The sequence below is a fragment of the Bos grunniens genome, chromosome 10 (assembly GCF_055505025.1).
Source record: "Bos grunniens cultivar Pamir isolate PY7600 chromosome 10, Bosgru_T2T1.0, whole genome shotgun sequence".
NCBI classification, from domain to species: domain Eukaryota; kingdom Metazoa; phylum Chordata; class Mammalia; order Artiodactyla; family Bovidae; genus Bos; species Bos grunniens.
This window is the reverse complement of record NC_141174.1, coordinates 14539670-14563710: the sequence shown is the minus strand read 5'-3', so window position 1 is coordinate 14563710 and position 24041 is coordinate 14539670. Positions and strand designations below refer to the sequence as shown.

Below are 24041 nucleotides of genomic sequence, written 5' to 3'. Positions count from 1 at the left end.
TCAAAAAGCTCTCAAATCTTTAAGGAAAGCCTTAAGGAGAATATCTGGTTCTTAATCGAGAAGAGTCCATCTGTCTTGTCACTTATTTATACATACTAAGTATAATAGACTACAATAAAGTTGATGAAAATCTAGGATAAAGTCCCCTGGACAAAGCCATCAAAAACAGTTCTGGGGGGAAAAAAAGCAGTTCCAACCATATTAAGGTTGAAAAAGTTATTCTTCTTCAACAAAGAAAACAGAGATTAGGCTATAAAGTTGCCAAATTGTAAGTGATGAGAAGAAATGGTCATTCGTCTCAGCTAACTGAACAAATCAAATCATGGAAAAATCTTTTAAATCAATTTTATTATGAAATAAATCTAAAGTAGTTCATCTACTTCAATCTTAAAATAATAATAATATGACTCACAGTATTTTTTAATAAAGAGTTTAGTTCCCAGGCTTCCCTGGTGTCTCAGAGGTAAAGAATCTGCCTGCCAACGCAGAGGACATGGGTTTGAGCCCGATCTGGGAAGATCCCACCTGCCAAGGAGCAACTAAGCCCGTGCGCCACAACTACGGGGCCTGTGCTCCAGAGCCTGGGAACCACAACTGCTGAGCCTGCGTGCCCCAGAGCCCAAGCTCCACGACGAGAGAAGCCTCTGCAAGAAGCAGCCCATGCACCTCCAAGAAGAGTCGCCCCTGCTCACTGCAACTAGATAAAGCCCACGCAGCAATAAAGATCCAGTGAAGCCAAAAATAAAAAATACATCAAGAAACAAAATTACTTAAAAAAAATTTAGTTCCCTAATATCATCTTACCACATCTTCTCCAAAATAGTTCAAGGCTCTTTTCCTGTCCAAGGGGAACATCCTCAAACTCCTTATTTATGCTGTGCATTAATAATATTCTACTAAATGAACAAGTCTACATTTGTTCAGAGATTAGCTTCCAGCCTGTTGTTGCCTGTGGACATCTTAATAGCTAGCTTCAAACAAACTCTGAAACAAGGAGACCACCTGTGTGGCAAGAAATTTTTATTAGTACTTGGATTTGGGAAAAAAGAAATGGGAGTGACCCACCTCCCAGAATATTGGAAATAAAAGCAAAAATAAACAAATGGGACCTAATTAAAATTAAAAGCTTCTGCACAACAAAAGAAACTATAAGCAAGGTGAAAAGACAGCCTTCAGAATGGGAGAAAATAATAGCGAATGAAGCAACTGACAAACAACTAATCCCAAAAATATACAAGCAGCTCCTGTAGCTCAATTCCAGAAAAATAAACGACCCAATCAAAAAATGGGCCAAAGAACTAAATAGACATTTCTCCAAAGAAGACATACAGATGACTAACAAACACACGGAAAGATGCTCAACATCACTCATTATCAGAGAAATGCAAATCAAAACCACAATGAGGTACCATTTCACACCAGTCAGAATGGCTGCGATCCAAAAGTCTACAAGCAATAAATGCTGGAGAGGGTGTGGAGAAAAGGGAACCCTCTTACACTGTTGGTGGGAATGCAGACTGGTGCAGCCACTATAGAGAACAATGTGGAGATTCCTTAAAAAACTGGAAATAGAACTGCCTTATGAACCAGAAATCCCACTGCTGGGCATACACACCGAGGAAACCAGAATTGAAAGAGACACGTGTACCCCAATGTTCATCGCAGCAGTGTTTATAATAGCCAGGACATGGAAGCAACCTAGATGTCCATCAGCAGATGAACGGATAAGAAAGCTGTGGTACAGATACACAGTGGAGTATTACTCAGCCATTAAAAAGAATACATTTGAATCAGTTCTAATGAGGTGGATGAAACTGGAGCCGATTATACAGAGTGAAGTAAGCCAGAAAGAAAAACACCAATACAGTATACCAACGCATATATATGGAATTTAGAAAGATGGTAACAATAACCCTGTAAGCAAGACAGCAAAAAAGACACAGATGTATAGAACAGTCTTTTGGACTCTGTGGAGAGGGAGAGGGTGGGATGATTTGGGAGAATGGCATTGAAACATGTATAATATCATATAAGAAATGAATCACCAGTCCAGGTTCGATCAGGATACTGGATGCTTGGGGCTGGTGCACTGGGATGACCCAGAGGGATGGTACAGGGAGGGAGGTGGCGGGGGGAGGGAGGGGGGTCCAGGATTGAGAACACGTGTACACCCATGGCGGATTCATGTTGATGTATGGCAAAATCAATACAATATTGTAAAGTAAAAAAAAAAATTTTGTATCATCTACAAAAAATAAAAAAGAAATGGGAGTGGAAGAAGAAATAGACAAACCATGCTACAGAAGCTCCTGAGTATTCAGCATGGATTTCTGAAGCAGAGAGGGAGGTTAAAGGGGTTACTGATCCATGGGGAGGAAAGAGGTAGCAGGCTTTCATTTGCAGCAGTAATTATAACTAAACTTAGCGGTTTTTTGTTTTAATTTGCAGACCAGAAAAAAGAAAATTAAAAATACGTTATAAAATAGTAGTCTATTTTAATAAGATGTTAAATATCACTAAAGGAACTTCAGAACCAGAAGTGGATGGAATTCAGGAAAGCCACATTCTATTCAGATATTAAGAAAACCTGTCCTATGTGTGAGCTCAAATTCCTCTACCTATAAAGTGGCTATGCTGCTTGCTAATTTCAGAATGCTTAAGCCATGAATTAAAAATATTTTTTGCAAGATAATAGCCTACTTTACAGAAGGAAAATCTTTCTTTGATTGCTGGTTATTTTTCTAAAGTAATATATTTCATAGGAAAAATCCACGTGGCTAGAAAGATTAGTAAGAAATATAAAATCAGTAAGATCTGAATTTGCTTTGAATAGTTAGCTGGATTTAAGGAAGTATAAGCTTCCTTTTCTTTGGTGGGGTGGTGAGGGAGGAGAAGGAAGGAGGAGAATGAAGGAAGGGGGAAGCTGAACCAAGAGGAATTTATCTGCGGCTCTGAAACCAGTCCCCAGGATCCCAGCCCTGCTACTAGACTGTGAGCACTCCCAATGGCGAGGTCATGCACTGTTCACTCTGCACCCTCAGCAGCACAGCCACCACAGGGTACAGGGTAAGTGCTTGAGAAATGTTTGATAAATGAAGAATTAAATAGTTCTTAACATTGTTCTAGGCAGTAAGTTACAAGTAAAAGGATCTACTCTAACTCTCAGTATTACACTGTTAAACTGTACTGTGGCTAAGAATAAAAATGTGTTCACTAGAAAACTTGACTTTTACTTAGATGAATCTAATAGTGAAATAAACAAATTACATAAAAGCAGACATGTAATAATAAAGAAAAAAAACTGGAATTCAAGCACTCCTAGCCTCAGAAAGCATAGGAATCAGAAAGGATGGACCCAGGCTCAACCAAAGGAGAAGCCTGCCTGCCAAACATAACCAGTGGGTGTCGGAAATTCTCTTTATGACCACTCCCTCCCCTTCAAAGACTATTTTCTTTAACAGTCCTGCCCCCTCAGTGTGGGGGCCCCCCCGGAAGGGTTTTTGTAAAAAACACCTTCTCAGTTCTAAATTAGCTTTGGACAGTTCCTGGGATTCTCAACATGATCGTTTAGCACCTCATTAACAAGTCTATTACAGGAATTAATCCAAATGAGCCAAACTCAATTTTAATTAAACCTCAATCTGCCCAATGGGCTCTCAGTTCCCCTCAATACCAAGAAGTACAAAAAGTACAGTTTCTACAAAGAAAGTTATTTCTGTCATATTACAATCTATCAGTAAGATGCACCTAACTAGCTTATTTTGTTGCATAATTTTGCCATTCTGGCTTTAATATTCAGCTAATCCCTTGTGGCTCAGCTGGTAAAGAACCCGGCTGCAATGTGGGAGACCTGGGTTTGATCCCTGGGTTGGGAAGATTCCCTGGAGAAGGGAAAGGCTACCTACTCCAGTATTCTGGCCTGGAGAATTCCAGGGACTGTATAGTCCATGGGGTAGCAAAGAGTCGGACACGACTGACTGACTTCACTTTCACACTTTCATACAACTTACTTTAAGAACCTATCCATCCATTTTCTAGTATTTCTGGATCATGTGTGCATTCATTTGTTCAGCAAGTTTATCAAAAAGCTACTAGATTTCAGACACTAAGCTAGGTGCTATGCTTGTTACGGACTGTGTCTTTGGACATCAAAACACATGAAAGCCCAGCTCTGGAAAATGGAAAAACACAATTTTAGTTGCTTTGGCCAGACATTTTGCCTTGATTCATGAATAGATCTTACAGCTACATTTCCATTACTGGATGTAGATTAGTGATGTGTGAAGTAAAATCTGGAATTTCAAATGCCTTGTGCAATTTGTCAGAATTTCCTCTATTTTTTTCCTACTCACCAGCCTGTTCCAACTTCACGTGTCCACTCAAGAGTAAATGCACAATTCCCCACCACTGCTACCTTACTGTGGCTCCTAGGGAACATGGCTCTCAGGATCTACTCATCATTCTAGTCATACGGTTTGGAGAGGAAATGCGGAAAAAACTGGGAGAAAGAAGAAAGGCACGCTCACAGTGCAGGGTAGGGAAAGGATCTCAACTTGCCCTGCATGCTGCAGCTTTTCTGAAGGCTCTACACTCCTGTCACCAAAGAATAACATGTCTTTCCACATGAAAGATGAAAACATTTATCAATAATCAACCACAGACTACTTGAGTGCATGTTTAAGCCTTACTTTCAACCTCAAGCAGGATTATTTCCATGGAAGTTATTAATGTACTCTGGAATCTAAAACAAAAAGGTTTTAATCATAAAAGTAACATATTCAATCTGGTAAAATAAGATTCATTCCTCCACCCAGTCACCTCCATTCCCACTCCCAGCAAGAAGCTGCAGGTTCTGCTTCAGGCTCTCCTCATGGCTGGTACAGAAATGCCAAAGGGCATCCTTGCCCCTCTGCTGCTTTTTCTGTCACTCTTGGATGGTGTCTAGGCAAGGCATCTATCTGGACTCCTCCTTTCCATGTTTTGTCCACTAATCACCACTACTTGTTTGTAATATTACTAATTTAAAATTTTTCGTAGTGGCTAGTTATCTTCATAAATTTAAAGACTATCTTTTTGGGGAGGGCATGCTACACAGCTTGTGAGATCTTAGTTCCCCCACCAGGGAGTGGGAGGCACCAACTGTTGAGTAAGGTAGGCTCAGAATGTGCTGCACAACATGGGCAATAGAGCCAATATTTAGTAATAACCATAAATGGAAAGTAAAATTAAAATTGTATAAAAGATGAAAAAAATTTAAATAAAAACCTTATTTACCTTTAAAAATTGCAATGTAAAAGCTTAGAGATTTCATTACACGTTTAGTATTTAGGACTGGGACACCAACAATGACATCTAGCAAGTAAGTCTATTGATTTATACACTTTGAAGAAAACACTGTGTTCAAACATTAAGCATTAGCTCTGTGAGACAATAAATGTGTGAAACTATAAACTTGTGAAACACAGTTTTTGGGAGAAAAAACATGTATCAACACAGAGGCATCATAAAAAACAGCACTTCAGTTTGTTGTGAAAAATGAATAGCATTGGGTGACAAGAGGATCAGCATCGTCAGAGGTACCAAACTGGTTTAAATAAGAGTACAAACAGGAAAAGATAAGGTTAAAAATCAAACTACAGATTTGACTTCATTCTATGAGCACCTAGGAGTTACTGAGCACCGTTATCCTCTGCTTTGGCGTCTTCAGGCAGACAACGACAGAGGGTTGTAACAGGTGGTACAGGAGAGACTGGAGAGAAGGCGGTTACGAGCGGTGCAACTGTTTAAGAAACAGGGAGTCAGGGCCTGAAAATAGTCACGAGGCAGAGGGAATAAGCAGAAGTGGCAGACAGAATCAACAGACTCTGACTCAGATATGGGGAAAGGCGGCTATGATTCCAGACCTAAAGAACTTGAAGACAGCCCTATACTATACTTAGTTGAGACGACGAAGAGGGGATACAATGAGAAAAAGCAGCATAACTTCTGCCTTTTTCCTGTTAAAAGGCAGGTAGGCTGAATCTTAATCACAAGGAAACACCAGATGAACCTGAATTGAGGGATATTCTGTATCATAACTGGCCTGTAATTGTTAAAAGTGTCAATGTCATGGAAGTTCAGGAAAGACTGAGGAACTGTGGCTGAAGAAGACAAGAGAGACGAGAAAGCTCAGTGCAACGGGTGACCCTGGCCCCCACTCCACACCCTCGGGACACGGCCTGAGGAACAGACAACAGCAGCGTGCCACTCTTACTGACTGAGACTAAGCGACAGACAGCATGTTCACATTAGTTAATTAAATAATATTCATGTATTAATGCAAGCTTCTTGCTTTGACCGGCTGTATTATGGTCACGTAGGAAAACGCCTTTGTAGGAAGTACACACTAAAGCACATGGGATGATGGAGCATAAGATCAGCCATGATTCAGGAAAAAAAGTATTTTTGTGTGCTGTACTTCCAATTTTTATGTAAGTCTGTGACTGTTCTACAGATAAGAAAAAGATTTCAAAACATCGTGCTAACAGACATTAACGCTGCCATATGACTACAGGTCTACATCATGAAATCTAGGGACAAACATTTTAAACTATTGTGACTTTTTTTTTCATAATTTTTAGCTCTCTTCCCCTGCTCCCGGTTCCTTAATACCAACTGGGAAAAGCAAGAACACCAAGGAAGATTAGAATGTTCCTATTTTTCCCTACAATTTCCATTTTTTCCCCAGAAGTTGTAGGAAGTTTCAAAAACAAAACAATACATACATTTAAAAATGAAAGACATAATGAAAGATGATCTTTGTATAGAAACAAGAGACCTGCAAATGAACAGGGTCCATACTGGGCCAAGAAAGAAAATAAATACTTTAGTAGAGATCATGTATGAGCCCCTTAAGTTGCTAAATCAGTCTCAAAAGTGAAATCTGCCACAAATTTATGATCATATACAAAACGCTAACAATTCCAGTAAGAGAGTAGCTTAGAGAAGAGAGACATAAATTCATGATCTTAAAACACACACACACACATATCTTGTGAATAAAATGTCTTCAGAAAAGTGAATCTGGGTCTCAAAGCAAGGGTGTGGTAATGAAACCAGAACGTGTAGGGGGGAGTACAAGTGGCCCAGGGTGAAAGCAAGCCAACAAACGCTGTGCTAACTGCAGCTTACTCGGAGCCTCTAGTCCTACACTTCTCTGAATTATCTGAAACTGAAAAAGGAGGAAAAAATAAATGAAAAAGGAAATCAAGTTTCTGGTGACTCTTCTCTGTCTTCAGTCCCGTCTACAATGGAATTCTGTTGGCTTAGCATCCTCTTTGGTGAGGGAAAACTTCTAGAGTGGCCCCACAAGAAGGACTGTTCACAGTGAAATAAGTTTACACAACAGAGAAATTAAAGGTGTGCAAGTATATAAAACTATTATGTCTTACAAAAAGGAGAAAATATTATGTCAAAAATGAGCTATTTCAAATAATGCTTAATACCTGTGTGTCTGATAACAAAGTCAGAAAATTATATTAAGCACACAAAAAGAAAGCCAGCTTCTTATTCCTAATATTCCCTTAAACCAACATTAAATCCAGGACTAAGCACTAAGCTCTGACATTACATTATCTTTGCCCCTCTTATTCCGAAACAGAAATCATATGTGAGGTATTTGGGCTTCCCTGGCGGCTCAGCTGGTAAAGAATCCACCTGCAATGTGGGAGACCTGGGTTTGATCCCTGGGTTGGAAAGATCTCCTGGAGAAAGGGAAAGGCTACCCACTCCAGTATTCTGGCCTGGAGAATTCCATGGACTGTATAGTCCATGGGGTCACACAGAGTCGGACAGGACTAAGTGACTTTCACATTCACATGTGAGATATTTACCATTAAGTAAAGAAAGAGTTCTTTCATTTGCAACATCAATAGTATTATGTAACAGTTTCTTCTGTTCATATATGGGTCACACTTTGCTTCCCTCATTTCCAGTTCACTGCACTACTGAAATTCACTCAGAGAAAAATATCAGTATAGCTCTTAAGCAAATCTGATCTCCAGACAAATTCCTTCAAAAGATAAGCATGGATATAGTATAGTCTGTACTTTTCATGAAATCTGAAGGGGCTATAAAATTCCTAACCTCTGGGAAACAGGCCACAAGTCTGTCTATATTAAGCAGCCCACAGAAAACTGTTCAAGAATTTGAGTTTGGTACTATACAAGGCAAGAGAACCAGTGTGCCTGTGTTTTCATATCAACCTAACACTCCTATAGGATAAGACTCTATCTGTGACCCACCTTGCTCACCCCCCCTCATGCACTCCATCTATACGACTATGCTTCTGCCACAGTGGCCTCCACGCTCCTGCTGAACACAGAGTCATCTACATCTCAGGGCCTTCTTGCCCTGGATTTTCAGGGCTAAAGTTTCACCTCCTTCAAGGGCTTGATAAAATCTTACCTTCTCAATGGCCACCCTATTTAAAACTGCAAATTGCGTCTCCAGAACCCAACATATACTTTCCTCCTTCTTTCCAGAGTACTTACCACTTTTTGGCAACTGTGTAATTTATTTCCCTTATTAGAACCCCAGAAGGCAGGAATCAGGGGGTATTTTATTATTTGATGAATCAGGAGTGCCTAGAAACAGCACCTACCACACACTGTGGGCACGCAAGTATTTGGTGAATGATTAATAAAACTTCCATTTCTCTATGACATGGTAATCTCTGGGATTAATACAACAGCCCACTATCCTCTACATCCCCTGCTGCTGCTGCTAAGTCGCTTCAGTCGTGTCCGACTCTGTGCGACCCCATAGATGGCAGCCCACTAGGCTCCTCTGTCCCTGGGATTCTCCAGGCAAGAATACTGGAGTGGGTTGCAATTTCCTTCTCCAATGCATGAAAGTGAAAAGTGAAAGTGAAGTCGCTCAGTCGTGCCCGACTCTTAGCAACCCCACGGACTGGAGCCTACCAGGCTCCTCCATCCATGGGATTTTCCAGGCAGGAGTACTGGAGTGGGGTGCCATTGCCTTCTCTCTACATCCCCAGTGACCCCCAAGTACACAGCTCATTCAAGTGATCTGCTTGGATGTTCACTGTCTACGGATTCTGATTTACAGAGTGTAATATTAATACGTAGTGAGATACTCAATGTTTGCAGAGTTAATGGGATTCAATGTTCTGAACACATGAGATTAAGTCTCTCTCAAGGCAGGTGACTTCTATTATAAAATCACATCAGGTAATTAATTGCAGATACCTCTTTTTTAAAGGTTACCTTAAAGCGCAGTGAAAAGGCTACTGCCAGATTCCACCTTTTCTTCTTCAAGGACAATGAAAAGATGCGTTCAACAATGCCATAAAAGTATTACCCTAACCCACTCAAATCTAAAAAAAAAAAAAATCAGGCCCAACTTAAATAGGATGAGGTAGCAGCCTGTATAAGAAATGGTATTTTTTACTGGGGCTTCCCTGGTGGCCCAGACAGTTAAGAATCTGCCTGTGATGCAGGAGATCTGAGTATGATCCCTGGGTCAAGAAGATCCCCTGAAGAAGGGAATGGCTATCCACTCCAGTGGAGAATTCTCTTGCATGGAGAATTCCATGGACAGAGAAACCTGTTGGGCCACAGTCCATGGAGTGGCAAAAAAAAAAACAAAACTAACTACTTTTGGTTAGAATTTTATTATCCTATATTTTGAGAGAAACAATGTAGCCAACAGAAGTCTGTCATACTAATTAGAAGTTTTAGGGACTAATTTTAAAATATATTATCTAAAAGCTGGTGGTGGCAAGTTTTAAAAATGGCCACAAGTTCTTCAACCTGCCTCCCACTTGAGGTGGAGTCTGGTCCCCTGTGCCCTGCAATCTGGACTGGCCTTGGTGACGCGCTCTTAACAGCAGATCAGAGAACATTGTGGGGTTTCAGCACGTCCTTTGGGAATGCATGCTCTCTGCAGCATCCTATCTGGTCACCAGGCCATGAGGACTCACACCACATGGAGAGGATAGCTCAGCTGAGTCCAACCTTCAAGTCATGCCAGCCCAGGTGATGTGTGAGGGAAGACGTCTCCAGGTGTTCCCAGCCCCCAGCCATCAGTCTTCCAAGTTCAACCCAGACACTGTTGAGCAAAGACAAGCCGTCCCTGACTGAACTCCTGACCCACAGAATCTGTGAGCATAGTTAAGATAGCTGCTGTGTCACACCACTAAGCTTAGAGGGTGGTTACAGAGGCAACAGATAAACTGGAAAACAAGTGCTAACCCAAAGCCTTTATCTAATTATCACATTTCATTTTCTCTCTACCAGTAGAGCCTAGACTTCGTCATTTAGCACAGATGAGTCATTTATCCAGAGGTCACACATCACTCGGATCCATGCTCTAGGATCGGGCAAAGACATAATCCAAGGTAACTTTGATAACTGTTAACATTCGTTTTTTAGTCATCTAAACCTGTATCAAATAACTAGATAAATAATAGCTATGTATATACATATACCTGTCTGAGCAGAGACACGCATACACTTACATATACGAGCACATATGTATACTCAGGTCAAAGCACACTATTTCCAGCAATACCTTATAAGAAAGAAGATAACACTGTAGTTCTATTAACAGGGAGCTTTTCACAAAGCTACACGCAGTGTTCACAACATTACTGAATTACTTTCTAAATGATCAACACTTCCAAGAGCTAACAACAATGTATGTATCACAGATCAGAAAAAATATTAAGGTGAAATTCTGATTTAAGAAAACAGGCTCAAATCAATGAAAATGAGATGCACTACTTTCTTCCTGTTTCTCAATGCAAGCCAGATCAATCGTATCACAAAATATTACATAGCTGAAGACTGGAGATTATCAAGGCTGATAATGTTTTACAAGAGTAAAACTGATTTTAGAAGCATTAAAAAAGCAACAAGCAAATGTATATCTCATACTCACAATGGAGATTCTTCTCAAAGTGAAAAAACAAAAACCCCAACTGCTCCTCTTTTATTATAATGTTTCTATAGTCAACACTGCCCTCTAGTGATACAAAATGAAAGTCAAGTATCAGGAAGTGAACACTGTTCACTTGAGGATGTTTTAAGTCAGGGCATCTAGTTTGGACTACAAATCCTACCAAGGACAGAAAAAATAGATTCAGGATGACCTTTATTAATTATTGTATGTTAAAGTAGAAAATCATTTAAAAGGCATTAAATAAAGGACACTAATTCATGGAAACAGCAGCTTTTATATACTATGGAAATGAAACATCACTACCCAGTGAATTATTTACACCTTCACATGAAATTATACAATTCAAGACCCTGAAGACTTATCACCTAAGACTTACCGTGAATACGTAGGACAGTGAGATTAAAGCCTCACCGTCTATAGACAAGACAACCATAGCCTGGGGAGTCAGTGGAGCCTGGCTACAGTGAGCCAGGCTAGTTGTCCCGGCACGTGCAGACACAGTGAAAAGTGGCCATAGACACCAAGACCTCACACACCCGTCAGCTCTGCCCAGAAGTATGCCTGTTTCCTCATTTTAGGAAAAAACCTCAAGAAAACAGAGCACGTCTGGCGGCTGAGTACTAACTGAGTCCAGGAAACTTTCCAGGGAAAGCAGGCCTTACCGAGGGTGGTGCCATCCTGCCCCATGATGCACTTCATGGCAGTGATGATCTGCTCTGCCACAGGCGGGGACAGCGACGCAGCGTACACCGCGCTGTGGGAATGCGTCCGCAGGTAGTCGATCAGCGCCTGGGGACGGCACAGAGGCAAGTCATTAGAGGCCGTGGGTAGGTGCACTGGCAACCTCTCTGCCTTCCGCCCAGGTGAAGGAAGCCTCCTCCCTTCAACAGCCCTGACTGGGGACGTCAGTCAGAGACACAAGGCCCACCACCACGGGCAGAGCACACTGTCAGCAACAACTGGGTTAGAAAAGAAGCAAGAGAGTTCCAGAAGAACATCTACCTCTGCTTCACTGACTACGCTAAACCCTCTGACTGTGTGGATCACAACAAAAGGATCCGCATTTGTTGGAATGTGGAAAATTCTTAAAGAGGTGGGACTACCACCTTACCTGCCTCCTGAGAAACCTGTGTGCAGGTCAAGAAGCAACAGCTAGAACTGGACATGGAACAACGGATTGGTTCTAAATTGGGAAAGGAGTACGTCAAGGCTGTATGTTGTCACCCTGCTTATTTAACTTATATGCAGAGTACAGCATGTGAAATGCAGGGCTGGGGGAAGCATAAGCCGGAATCAAGATTGCTGGGAGAAATATCAATACCCTCAGACATGCAGATGACACCACCCTTATGGCAGAAAGTAAAGAACTGAAGAGCCTCTTGATGAAAGTGAAAGAGGAGAGTGAAAAAGTTGGCTTAAAGCTCAACATTCAGAAAACAAGATCATGGCATCTGGTCCCGTCATTTGATGGCAAATAGATGGGGAAAAAAATGGAAACAGCGGCAGATTTTATTTTCTTGGGCTCCAAAATCATTGCGGACAGTGACTGCAGCCATGAAATTAACAGGTGCTTGCTCCTTCGAAGAAAAGCTATGGAAAACATAGACAGTATATTAAAAAGCAGAGACATCACTTTGCCAACAAAGCTCAGTATAGTCAAAGCTATGGTTTTTCCAATAGTCATGTATGGATGTGAGAGTTAGACTACAAAGAGGGCTGACTGCCAAAGAATTGATGCTTTCAAACTGTAGTGCTGGAGAAGACTCTTGAGAGTCCCTTGGATACCGAGGAGATCAAATGAGTCCATCCTAAAGGAAATCAGTCCTGAATATTCATTGGAAGGACTGATGCTGAAGTTGAAGCTTCAATATTTTGGCCACCTAATGCGTACAGACAACTCACTGGAAGAGACCCTGATGCTGGGAAAGACTGAGGGCAGAAGGAAAAGGGGGCAACAGAGGATGAGATGGTTGGATGGCATTACCGACTCAATGAACATGAGTTTGAGCATAAATTCTGGGAGACAGTGAAGGGCAGGGAAGCCTGGCATGCTGCAGACCACGGGGTTGCCAAGTGTTGGACGTGACTGAGCAACTAAACAGCAACATGCAACGCCCTTAGGCTTTGTTCTGTTTGTTATTTTGGCCATCCTGCACAGCTTGTGGGATCTTAGCTCCCCAACCAGGGACCGAACCCACACCCTCAGCAGTGAAAGTGTGGAGTCCTAACCACTGAACCATTGGGGAATTTCCTGTTTTGTTTTTTAAACATGCCACAACATGGAAGGATGAAAAACTAGTTTTAAAAAAGACCTCAATTTAGAGAACATATAATTTAATATTATAAACAGATTTACAATCCTAAATTAAACAAGAAAGTGTTTGGATTGCTTTTAGATATGACTTACTTCTAAGTATTACAGAAAATATCATCTGCATCTTACCCCATGCCTGCAAAGCCCATCCTTACATTCCTGAGTAAGAGAAAGACAGTTCTCTAATGTCAATTTTAAAGACATTAAACATCCTCCAGATACACAGAGATTTATAAAATGATATAAATGTGGCAGAAATTAAACAGAAATTTACTGGTTTTTTCCTAAGATCATTAAAGCTATCTCACTGAATGAAAAAAAAAAACAAAACCAAAACCTTGTCTGCCAGTAAGAAAAATTTCCAAACAATCAATTATATATCCCTATTCTCTGATGCCTTTTAACTTCACTAAGTCTTTAAATAAAATGTGCATACAAAGAAGCTTATGTTTCAGACCCAAACCAGGAAACACAAAATGCAACCAGGAAACAGTGCAGTGTGTTACTTCGAAAATACAAAATACTGTACAAAACCCAATATAAAAAGGTAAATATATTGTATCTTGATGCTCTCCCAGAGTATTATTTTTCTATCTTTTGGTGTAGCAACAAATCTTACCAAAAAGCAATCAATTCTCCAAAGTAAGCCTGAGATAGTCTTTTCCTAATAACAAAAATTTAGGGCAAAAATCCATCGAACCTGACCAAAACCAGTGAAAATGGGGTTTCTCTAAAAGGAATCAATGATGAAGAGAAAGTCCCTGTTTTAAGATTCTCAGGGTCAAATTTTAAAGAGGAATTTAAGTACATTTAGAGTACCGTGCACAAATACTCGACATACAGTGGTTTTTTCCTAACATTGTGTATAGATTTTTTAAATAACTGTTTTATTGATACACAACTCATGTACTATAGTATTCTCTTTTTCACAGTGTGTAATACAGTGTCTTTCAGTATATTCACAGAGCTGTCCAACTTTCATCACGATCTAATTTTAGAACATTTTCTTTACCTCAAAAAGAAACCTCGTATCCGTTAGTAGTCACTTTCCACTTCCCGTATCTCCTTTGCCCCGGCAACCATTAACCTATTTCTGCCTCTATGATTTGCCTATTCTGGATATATCATATAAAAGAAATACTGTAACTGGTGAGCTTTTTTGACTTCTTTAACATAATGCTTTCAAGGTTATTTCCACATTATAGCACGGGCATGTATTATTTGTTAAGCCCTTGCTACAAATGTGAGCCAGGCACACTTCTCTCTGTTTTACTGATAAGGAAACTTAAACATTAAGTACTTTGCCCAAGGTCTCACAAAGTTAGGAAAATACTCAAACCCGAACCTAGGGTTCTGTCTCCATGGCTCAACCATTCCCACCATGCTATACTGATTTTCAAATACCCCGGAGTTCATTATGTAGTTTTTGGATTGGCAAAGACAATGCCCTGCAGTACACCAGAGCCAGCAAAGTAATTCTTTCCTTCCTGTCTTGATGCTCACCCAAGACGCATTTGAGTCCAAGAGTAGGGGAAGAAACTGGTCTTCTGTCCCACTGGCTCCCATGATATGCCTGCTGTGTCTGAAATAGCGAGCACAACTCAGGCTCAACAGAAGACTGTGCGAACGGGCAGCACCCTGTGTGCTCTTTCATACAAGAGGGTATTCTGTCCTCAGACCAGGATGTGCTTTAGAATGAAGCTCCAAAAGGAAGACAACAATGAACAGAACCCGCCTTTGGTTTATCAGAGGCACTGAGAGGGGAGCTGAAGTCTGAAGCCTGCTGGCACCAGGTACCTGATCCACAAACAAATTCAGGATGTCCACATCCAAGTTCGGGACTCTACCTCCTCAAAACTTAAATCTAGTAGCCAGGGCCTTAGTGTACCTTAACTGCTCGATTGTCAGGGCCCGTTTACCTTCTTGCCTCCGATGTATCCTCCAGAAGCACCAAAGCTTTTTGTGAATGTTCCCATCATGATGTCCACATCCTCAGGATCCAGGCCAAAGTAGTCCACCACGCCTCGTCCTGTAGGGCCCAGAGCCCCGATGCTGTGAGCTTCATCTAGATACAAGTACGCCTTGTATTTCTTCTTCAGGGCAATCACTTCAGGAAGGCGAACAATAGACCCCTCCATGCTGGCAAAACAGGGGAAAATACACACACACACGGAGACTTTTTAACTCTCAAAACCAGGAGGTGGCCACTTTATTGTTATAAGTTCATTGCTTTTAAAAATGATCTGACAATGCTGCTTGTGGTTTTAAACTGGCAATGACAGACAATGCCATGGCTAGGCAGATATCCAGAGGAAAGGAGATTGGATCTTTTAAAACAAACACCAGAATACAAGTGACCTTAATTCACCACACAGGGACAGAGGTCACAGTAGATTCTTCTAAAGTTTGTAATTACAGGCAACATTTGACTTTACACATATTGCATGTGTAATTAAAGTTACACGAAAGAATAAAAAACATTAGGAGGTGGAAGAATAAATACAAAGGCTGCAAACAGGTAAACAATATAAAATGTTTCTTAAAATTAAATGGCATGTAATTTCTTCTGACACATTAGAAAACATATTCTAATTCTTTTCCTTATGTGTAAACTCCCTATACAAACAGTGGAAAAATAATGGACCCAAAAAGAAAGGAGACTTGGAGATGATATATATAGCATGATGAAAAGAATAAAGGCGACCCAGGTATTTTAACAAGTCAGAAACTCTGTCTCCTTAGTTTTCAAACGGGTCTAGATTAGTGTCCCCTTCAACTTAAAAATTCTATGACTTCATGTGGCAAATCAGACAGAATAAATATAGCAGGATTACCTATATATTCCCTCCACAAGGATTAGAATTTTCTTCCAGGGCCTTCGTGTCCGAGGCTGACCATAAACAATGGCATCTTTCAACAGCTTCTCTAGGCTTTGCATATCTGTAGCACACAAAAAAGAATTTCAGCACAAAGTATCTTCCTCTTTTCTAACTTTATTCCTAAAATGCAAATATACATTTCTTATTCAGGAAGCATGTCTCAGATAGCAAAGGACATTAACATACTTAGAATCGGACAGAACAAAAACGGGGCAAAATGGGTAGGTTACCGATAACTTGAATTAAAATCTCATTTAAAATGTAACAAGTGTTCAAAAACACCAGAAACTCAATTAAATGAGTGTGGTAAAGTTGACTTAGTTGGTTAGCATGTTTATGAAATGACCGATTTTTTTCATGAAATTTCATTTAGCTGTTTTTGTATTTAAACAATCAAATGTATCTTTAATCCTAGTCATCCATTCAGAAGTAAACGCATAAAGAAAGCTGAGTAAGAAAATGAGAATAAACTACTATAAACACATACACCTTCTAAATAGCAAATATGGGAGAAAAACTTCTAAGTGCATATCCCATTTCCTTTCACCTAGGATATATTCAATAAAAGCTTGTTAAGTAGTTTTATCTTGGTAGTGGTTAGAAATAACACCAGTCTGGACAGGCATGAATCTATATGTTAAACAAGCCTGGCAATCAGTAGAGACTGTTCCATGTTTGACTTGACCAGCTGTCTGTCTACAACCAAGTTCTTGGGGCTCTGCTGTTACGGCAATTACCAGGCCTAGGAAACACTTGCGGGTGTACTGCCATTAAGGAGAATAACTTTCCTGTTAAAGATAAACACTTGGAAGACCACTGTTACTACCACTACAGACTTCACACTTAAAATATATGTCCTGAAACAAGGCCCTTGAGAGTTCTCCGCCCAAAAATGTATGCAACATGAAGTTTAGGGTATATTTATCAGGGGTGGGAGACACCCTTGTCATAAATCTGGTTCGTTACTGTTCATCACTGAAGGGAGGGGTTACAAAGTCACACGGATTTGCTCTCTTTATAAAATAACCGGTAGAAAAGAGAAGTAAGGTAATAAGAACACACACTGAAAACACAAATAAAATGGCCAAAAGTTGACTGTTTACACTTTCAGTTATTCATAGCAAAGCAATCTTATCTGCTATCTAACCCAGAAAAAGGAGATGCTCCCACAAAGCAAAAAATCTGATCTGAAGCTGCCCTCTGATCACAGAGAGGGCAATGTGTGGCAATTAGCAGAAGACAAGTAAAAATGGACTCATTGTTTTAGCTTCCTCTGTTTATACAGAGAAAGGAAGAGAAAAATAAAATGTTGATTTAAAATTTTACATGAAAGAAAATACCCGAATTCTTGACCATATTATCTACTTAGGAAACAAAATTCAATACTTTTCTCATAGTATACTCTCCAAATCCCATGTAAATTAGAGATTTAGACAAAAAACATACCACAAAATGACCAGAAGAAAAAGTAAGAGAATAATCTGAGAATGAGAAAGGCCATCACACAAAATCCAAACAAAAGTCGTAAAACAGTAAATGTGACATCAACCTTTCAGCAAGTCCACAGGGCAAGACACTAAAAACAAAGTTAAAAATAAAAAATACTGCAACACAAAGGGCTCTTATAACCAGTAAAAAGAGAAACAGTTTGAAAATCACCAATTTACAAAGAAATACAAAGACAATAACTCTGTATAAAAAGTTGCTCAACACCTAATAAATAAAAATTAATGTTATTGGACTTATTAGATTAGGAAAGCATTTAAATGATACATGTTGGCCTGTAAGTAGAAACAGTCACTGTTTTTGATTTCAGGTGTTGTTGAGTAAAAATCTGTACAGTGCTTGGAGGCAATCTGGAAAAGTATAGCAAATGTCTATCATTTTAACCATGCATTCTAAAGACTGCTGGGAATTTACCCTAAGGCACTAATCAGACTAGTGAGGAAAATATGAATGTAGGTGGAACTGCTTCTAGCAGAGAAACTCAGAAACAGCCTGGATGTTCCAACGGAAGGACGGACTGAATGAGAGCACAGCCTGCCACCTCACTCTGACAGGAGGCAGGCGCATGTACCGCCATAGTTCCCAGTGTGCTTCAAGAAAACAACAAGTCATACAACAGTGCTTCATAAATCCCGCTTACATAAAACAAAATGCTGTATGTGTCATTCTCATTGTAAAGCATTTCAGACAAAGACAGAGACGAAAGGTTATTACCATCCGTAAACCTTCCATCCAGAGGCATACATCTAGTATTTGAGTGTACCTTCTTTCAGACTTTTGTCTGACTTTTGTCTAAAAGACTTCTTCTGTCTTTTAGACCTTTGTGTACACATTTTGGTAAAAGATGATATTAAACAGTTTGGTCATATCTCTTCACTACACGAGAGCATTTTAACCTGGAAAGCTATGCATTTTTATTACAATTATTTTAATAATGCACTAAGATATTTCCATTTAGGGAAAGTCTTGGCCTAGTGCCACTTTTCCCTGCTTTTATGGCACCTGTTCATATCTGCATTTCAGTATTTGTCTGTTGTATTCTAACTAGTGGTTTGTCTACAGTCTCTTTAGCAACCAGTCAGAGATCTGGAGATCAGGAAGCCTGCTTTATTTCACTTCAATACCCACAATATTATGGCAAGACAGGCATCTAGTATAAATGCATACTGAACAAGTGATTTATAAACAAGGAAGATGAAAAAGTTCAAAGTCAGAAAAAGAACAATGTTTTACTTTGTACCGAAAGGCTTCCTTTAGCCTTTATTTTTATTCCAATGAGAAAGATAGTAACTTTATTTTTTTAGATATTTGAAATACAACTTCATTCTGATTCTAAACGCAAAGGAATGCGAATGACAGCAACAAACAAGACTGCACCTCTCAATACTGTCAAGAGCAGGCATGGCGACAAACTCCAAGTTAGGGTCTCCAATCAGTTTTCTAGCAAGCCAGAGGAAGGGCCTTTCGAAGTTGTAGCTACTTTTGGCAGAAATGTCATCATTCTGAAGATTCTTCTTTCGGTGGAAGACAACTGACTTTGCCTTAACCTTTCTGTCCTTAATATCCACTTTGTTGCCACACAGCACAACTGGGATGTTCTCACATGCTCGTAGTACCAGATCTCTATGCCAGTTAGGCACATTCTTGTAAGTAACTCTTGATGTAATGTCAAACATTATAATGGCACACTGAGCTTGTATATAATAGCCATCTCTCAGTCCACCAAATTTCTCCTGACCAGCTGTATCCCATACAGTGAACTTAATCTGTCCTCTGTTGGTATGGAACACCAGAGGATGGACCTCAACACCCAAGGTAGTTACATGCTTCTTCTCAAATTTACCAGTCAGATGACGCTTCACGCATGTCATTTTTCCAGTACCACCATCACCAACCAAAACAAGTTTGAACTGAACTTGGGGTTCTCCTTGGGCAGCCATTGTGATGTTACTTCCAGAAGCGTCTCCGCACCTGTCTAACTCAGATAGTAACTTTTAAAACACAGGACCAGAACTTATATTTTAGGTATTGGTACTTCAGTTTCATTTACAGTTTCAACTGTTAATGTAACTAATTGTTACCACTGCCACTAATCCAAACAATCCTAAATCCTGAAGCCAGAGTAGATTTCACAACAAACTCACTGTTGTGTTTGAAGACTCGAATGGTTGCTCCTGAGAGTCTGGCTCCCAGAACCAGTGAAGCATGGTTCAGTTCATCACTCAGAATCAGGCAACCCTGCAAAATCACCAGGAGAGGAAGATAAGAATCTGAGGGGAAAGGTTTAGTTAGACGAACTACAAAACGCTAAAACCATTAATAATTATATTTTAGTAGGGAAAGTCTGCACAATGGCAAAGGTATCAGTTTGCTCTGAAGTCTTTGTTTATAATACTGATAGTATAAAATATTAGCTTATTATATACTAAATATTACATAAATCATATTGTTATTATTGTTTAGATGCTGTAACTTTTTCCATCCTTTTACTTTTAGCCTGTGTCTTTAATTTAAAAAAAAAACTTTTAATCTAACTTGACAATCCGTCTTCTACTTAGAAATACAAACCGTTTATGTTTAATGTGACATCAATATAGTTGTGTTTAAATCTTCTCTCTTGCATATATATATATATATATATATATATATATATATGTATGTGTATGTGAGTGCCAAGTCACTTCACTCATGTCTGACTCTTTGTGACCCTACAGACCATAGCCTGCCAGGCTCCTCTGTCCACGGAGATTCCCCAGGCCAGAATACAGGAGTGGGTTGCCATGCCCTCCAACAGGGAATCTTCCCAACCCAGGGATCAAACCTGAGTCTCTTATGTCTCCTGCATTGGCAGGCAGGTTCTTTACCACTAGTGCCACCTGGGACGCTCAATGTGCGTGCGTGCGCACACACACACACACACACTTTGCCCATATATCTCTGAACAATGTGCATTACAGTAACAACAAGTATTAGGGACCTATATACTTTCATATTTTTCTACTAGAAGAAACAACCTGATTAATAATTTCCAAACTAAACATCCGTTCTCCCATTATTTTAGTCTTTTATGAGATTTTATTTATAAGAATTCCTTTAAAACGAAATGAAGAAACAGTCATCTAAAGGCAATACAGAAAAAAATCATGGGTTCCAGTAAAAAAGCTTCAACTGATGTTAAGTTTCCACGGGATACACTTATACAAAATTTTTCCGGCTTGCCTGAATGTTTTACAAAACAAAAGAAGATATACATGAGGGAGCTTTCCTAAGTGACAGACTAAATCTTACTTTGCTAACAAGAGCAGGAATGTTCATTGAATTTGTTGCAAATCCCATGCCATATGCCATAGCAGCTTCTACTCCCAAGAAATTTGCCACAAGCTTCTCTAGTTCTTCATGCTTGTCCAGGTTTCCTGTGTGAAGAAGTTAATGAAGTCAATGTCACCAAAGTTCAAATTTAAGAGGTACTCATTACTTTAGAAAAAGAAACCACAGCCTGTGTTATAAGCTTTTCAGACTGAAGTCTAGTGAAGGAGTCAGTATCATGAAGAGTCAAGGCTCATAAAGACACAACAGTTGGATAAAATCAGATGCAGCACTTGTGGCACTTCTGTAAAGAGGGTTGCCAACAATGTCTCCCATTCCTATTCACACGTGCTGGTTCCAAGTCTATGCCGTGAGAGGCCTGGCAGCACCTGCTTTTATACATTTGAAGTCAGCTGCCATGTAAAATAGTCTAGAAAGCTTTGATAAAGAGAGATCATGTGGACAGGGAAGGGCTCTTAGAGACTAAGGAAGGAAGGGGCAGGGCTCACCATCAGCTGAGGTGCCAGACATGCAAGTGATGCTATCATGGATACGCTATCCTCAGTCATAATACCCCAGCTGACCCCACGTGGAGCTGCGATAAATGTCAAGTTCTTTCCAAATGACAGGATCACAAGCAAATAAATATATGTTTCTGTTTTGAGCCACTAAGTTTTGGAATGGTTTGTCACGTAGCAAAAGGTGAGTTAAAGAACACATTCCCTAACTTTGTATTATGATTTTAAATCAGTGCTCAAATCCATAAGGAACAACGTTCATCAATGATACTGGCTACATGTAGAAGAGAAACGATGCTGAGAGAGAAAACTGCTGAATTAGGATGCTGTGTGTTCTTTAAAGCTTAAGCAAGTGATTTATCCTCTCTGGGCCTCTGTTTCTTATCTGTTTAACACCAATAATAACATCTGCTCTATCTACCTCATGACATTGTTATAAAGATCAAAAGAGATAAGATGTTCGAGCAATTCATAAAGGGCCATAAAGATATAAGGTGTGGTCACTCTGTGTCATCACTGCATAAGGCTCCCTTAAGCACATCACTGGGGATCCCAAGGAAGAACGACCCAGCAGCACTTGCCATTCTCTAGACCCATGAGAAACCATAATGAACAACTCTTTAACCTACTAAGTTTTGGGGTGATCCACAGGAATAAATATCCAGAAAGTTGTCTTATAACTCTTATGGTTATCAGTTCTCTTCAACAAGATACAAAAATTAAGACTCTTCCTTTGAGCTTAAATAAACTAAATCTCTTTGTAGACAACTGTTCGCTTTTATGTTTTATAGACTTGTAATAATAATAAAAGAGTTAACATTTATTGAGGGTTTACCACGGTATAAGCACTTTACATGAATCAGCCTATTTAATTCTTGAAACAGCCCTATAAGGTAGGAATTACTATTAGCCCCAATTTACCAGTATGGAAGCAGGTTAACCCTCATTTGCCCATGGGCTCAGTATACCAGTAAAAAGTTCTCTCAATCACTATCATTTAACCAATAAAGTCAACATTAAAGCTATAAATGAAACAAATACCTAATGGAACTTTTCTAGAGATAGTCTGTATGTAAAACATAATGGAAAAGATAAAAATATCTCAAAACACACTGAAGCATTAAAATCATCCATCACTTCAGAAAAATAAAGCATTCTTTACTTGATCTAAACTCCACAGCAAAGTATGTATTTGGATGTTCATATTCTAGCTCTGTATCAGTATTTTCCCTCCTGAGAAAAAGAGTTAAGAACATGAGCTGACCAAACTAATAGCCTATGCTTACCAATTTCCTGCCGAGTACTGCACACTCCAACTCCATACTCCTCTAGGACTTTGGCAGCTGCCTCCTGACATGGTCCAGTGTTCCTCGCAAATCCGAGATAGTTGTAGGAACCCATGTTTATAACATCTTTAATTACATTCCCTGTGTACCTGTATTTCAACAACATAAAAGTTCATGAAATTCAGGAGCAAGTCAAATACTCACATGTGATAATAAACTTATTGATAATACAAAAGGAAGCACCATCTGTAGGAATTAAGAGAGAATATGGTCTCCATGAAAAGCAGCTCAGACTCACTACCAATTAGGAAGGTGGACATTAAAACAAAATATCAATTTTCACTTATCAATAGGGATGTTTAAAAACTAACTACATCATGGGAATTCCCTGGTGGTCGGTCCAGTGATTAGGACTTGACGCTTTCACTGTTGTAGCCTGGGTTCAATTCCTGGCCAGGAAACTCTAAGATCCCACAAGCCATGCAGCATGACTCTGAAAATTTTTTAATTAAAAAAAAAAAAAGAAAATCTGACCATATTCAGTGTTGGCCAGGACACTTTCATAAGCTGTAGATAAGAGTATCTTTTCCTTTTGGAGGGCAGTTTGGCAGTACTTACCTAACAAACCTATCGTTTTTGAATGAACTTTTTGGCCAACTCAATACATATTTTTGACTGAGCAATTCCTACACACATATAAAAGGATATATGCTTAAGGATCCTTCAAGTTACTACACAATTCACCTACCATGTCCCTTTCTCGGGCACATGGATCAGTGACATTCCACATGGTGGAAGAACAGTCAGCCCTGGACCCCAGAATAAGGATCATAGTTCAGAGGCTTTACTGGTCTAAGACGGTCATGAAGTATAGACAAAGAATTAACTACTGCTGTCTTAACTCAGAGATCTGGGGTTTTTAAGATAGGATGAGGCAGCCCAATGTGTTCTACATTATATGTATCTATATTTTAGAATACTAAGTAGCCACTACAAATAATGAGCTTGCTGTGAATAGGCACAAGAAAGATGTTACTGATATGTTAGCAAGCAAAAAAGCAAGATGTAAAATACTTTCTATATTAAGATCCCATAATCAAAACACTGTGTGCAACCCCAGTAATACACTACATACATACGCCACAGAAAATATCTGGAGGAATAATATACAATCAACTGATAATAATGGTCATCTCTAGGAAGTGAGCATTTGTGGGGAGGTGGATTTGCAAAAGGACAGTGGTTAGTTCTCATAGGAGACCTTCACTTT

General features: G+C 39.6%; 1 protein-coding gene and 1 pseudogene across 2 annotated transcripts in view; both read right to left on the bottom strand.

Moving 5' to 3' along the window:
* Positions 1-24041, bottom strand: part of SPTLC2 (serine palmitoyltransferase long chain base subunit 2) — a 100609-nt gene that overhangs the window by 35910 nt on the left and 40658 nt on the right. Inside the window, exons 4-9 of the mRNA XM_086319455.1 lie at positions 22772-22920; positions 20950-21074; positions 19806-19899; positions 16111-16216; positions 15196-15415; positions 11625-11751 (exon numbers count right to left, since the gene is read on the bottom strand). Coding sequence (XP_086175581.1) covers positions 11625-11751; positions 15196-15415; positions 16111-16216; positions 19806-19899; positions 20950-21074; positions 22772-22920 — 821 coding nt within the window. The remainder of the gene's footprint in view (positions 1-11624; positions 11752-15195; positions 15416-16110; positions 16217-19805; positions 19900-20949; positions 21075-22771; positions 22921-24041) is intronic.
* LOC147363936 (GTP-binding nuclear protein Ran pseudogene) lies at positions 18749-19738 on the bottom strand (annotated as a pseudogene). The gene has a single exon (XR_015133939.1). The product of XR_015133939.1 is annotated as a GTP-binding nuclear protein Ran pseudogene (transcript).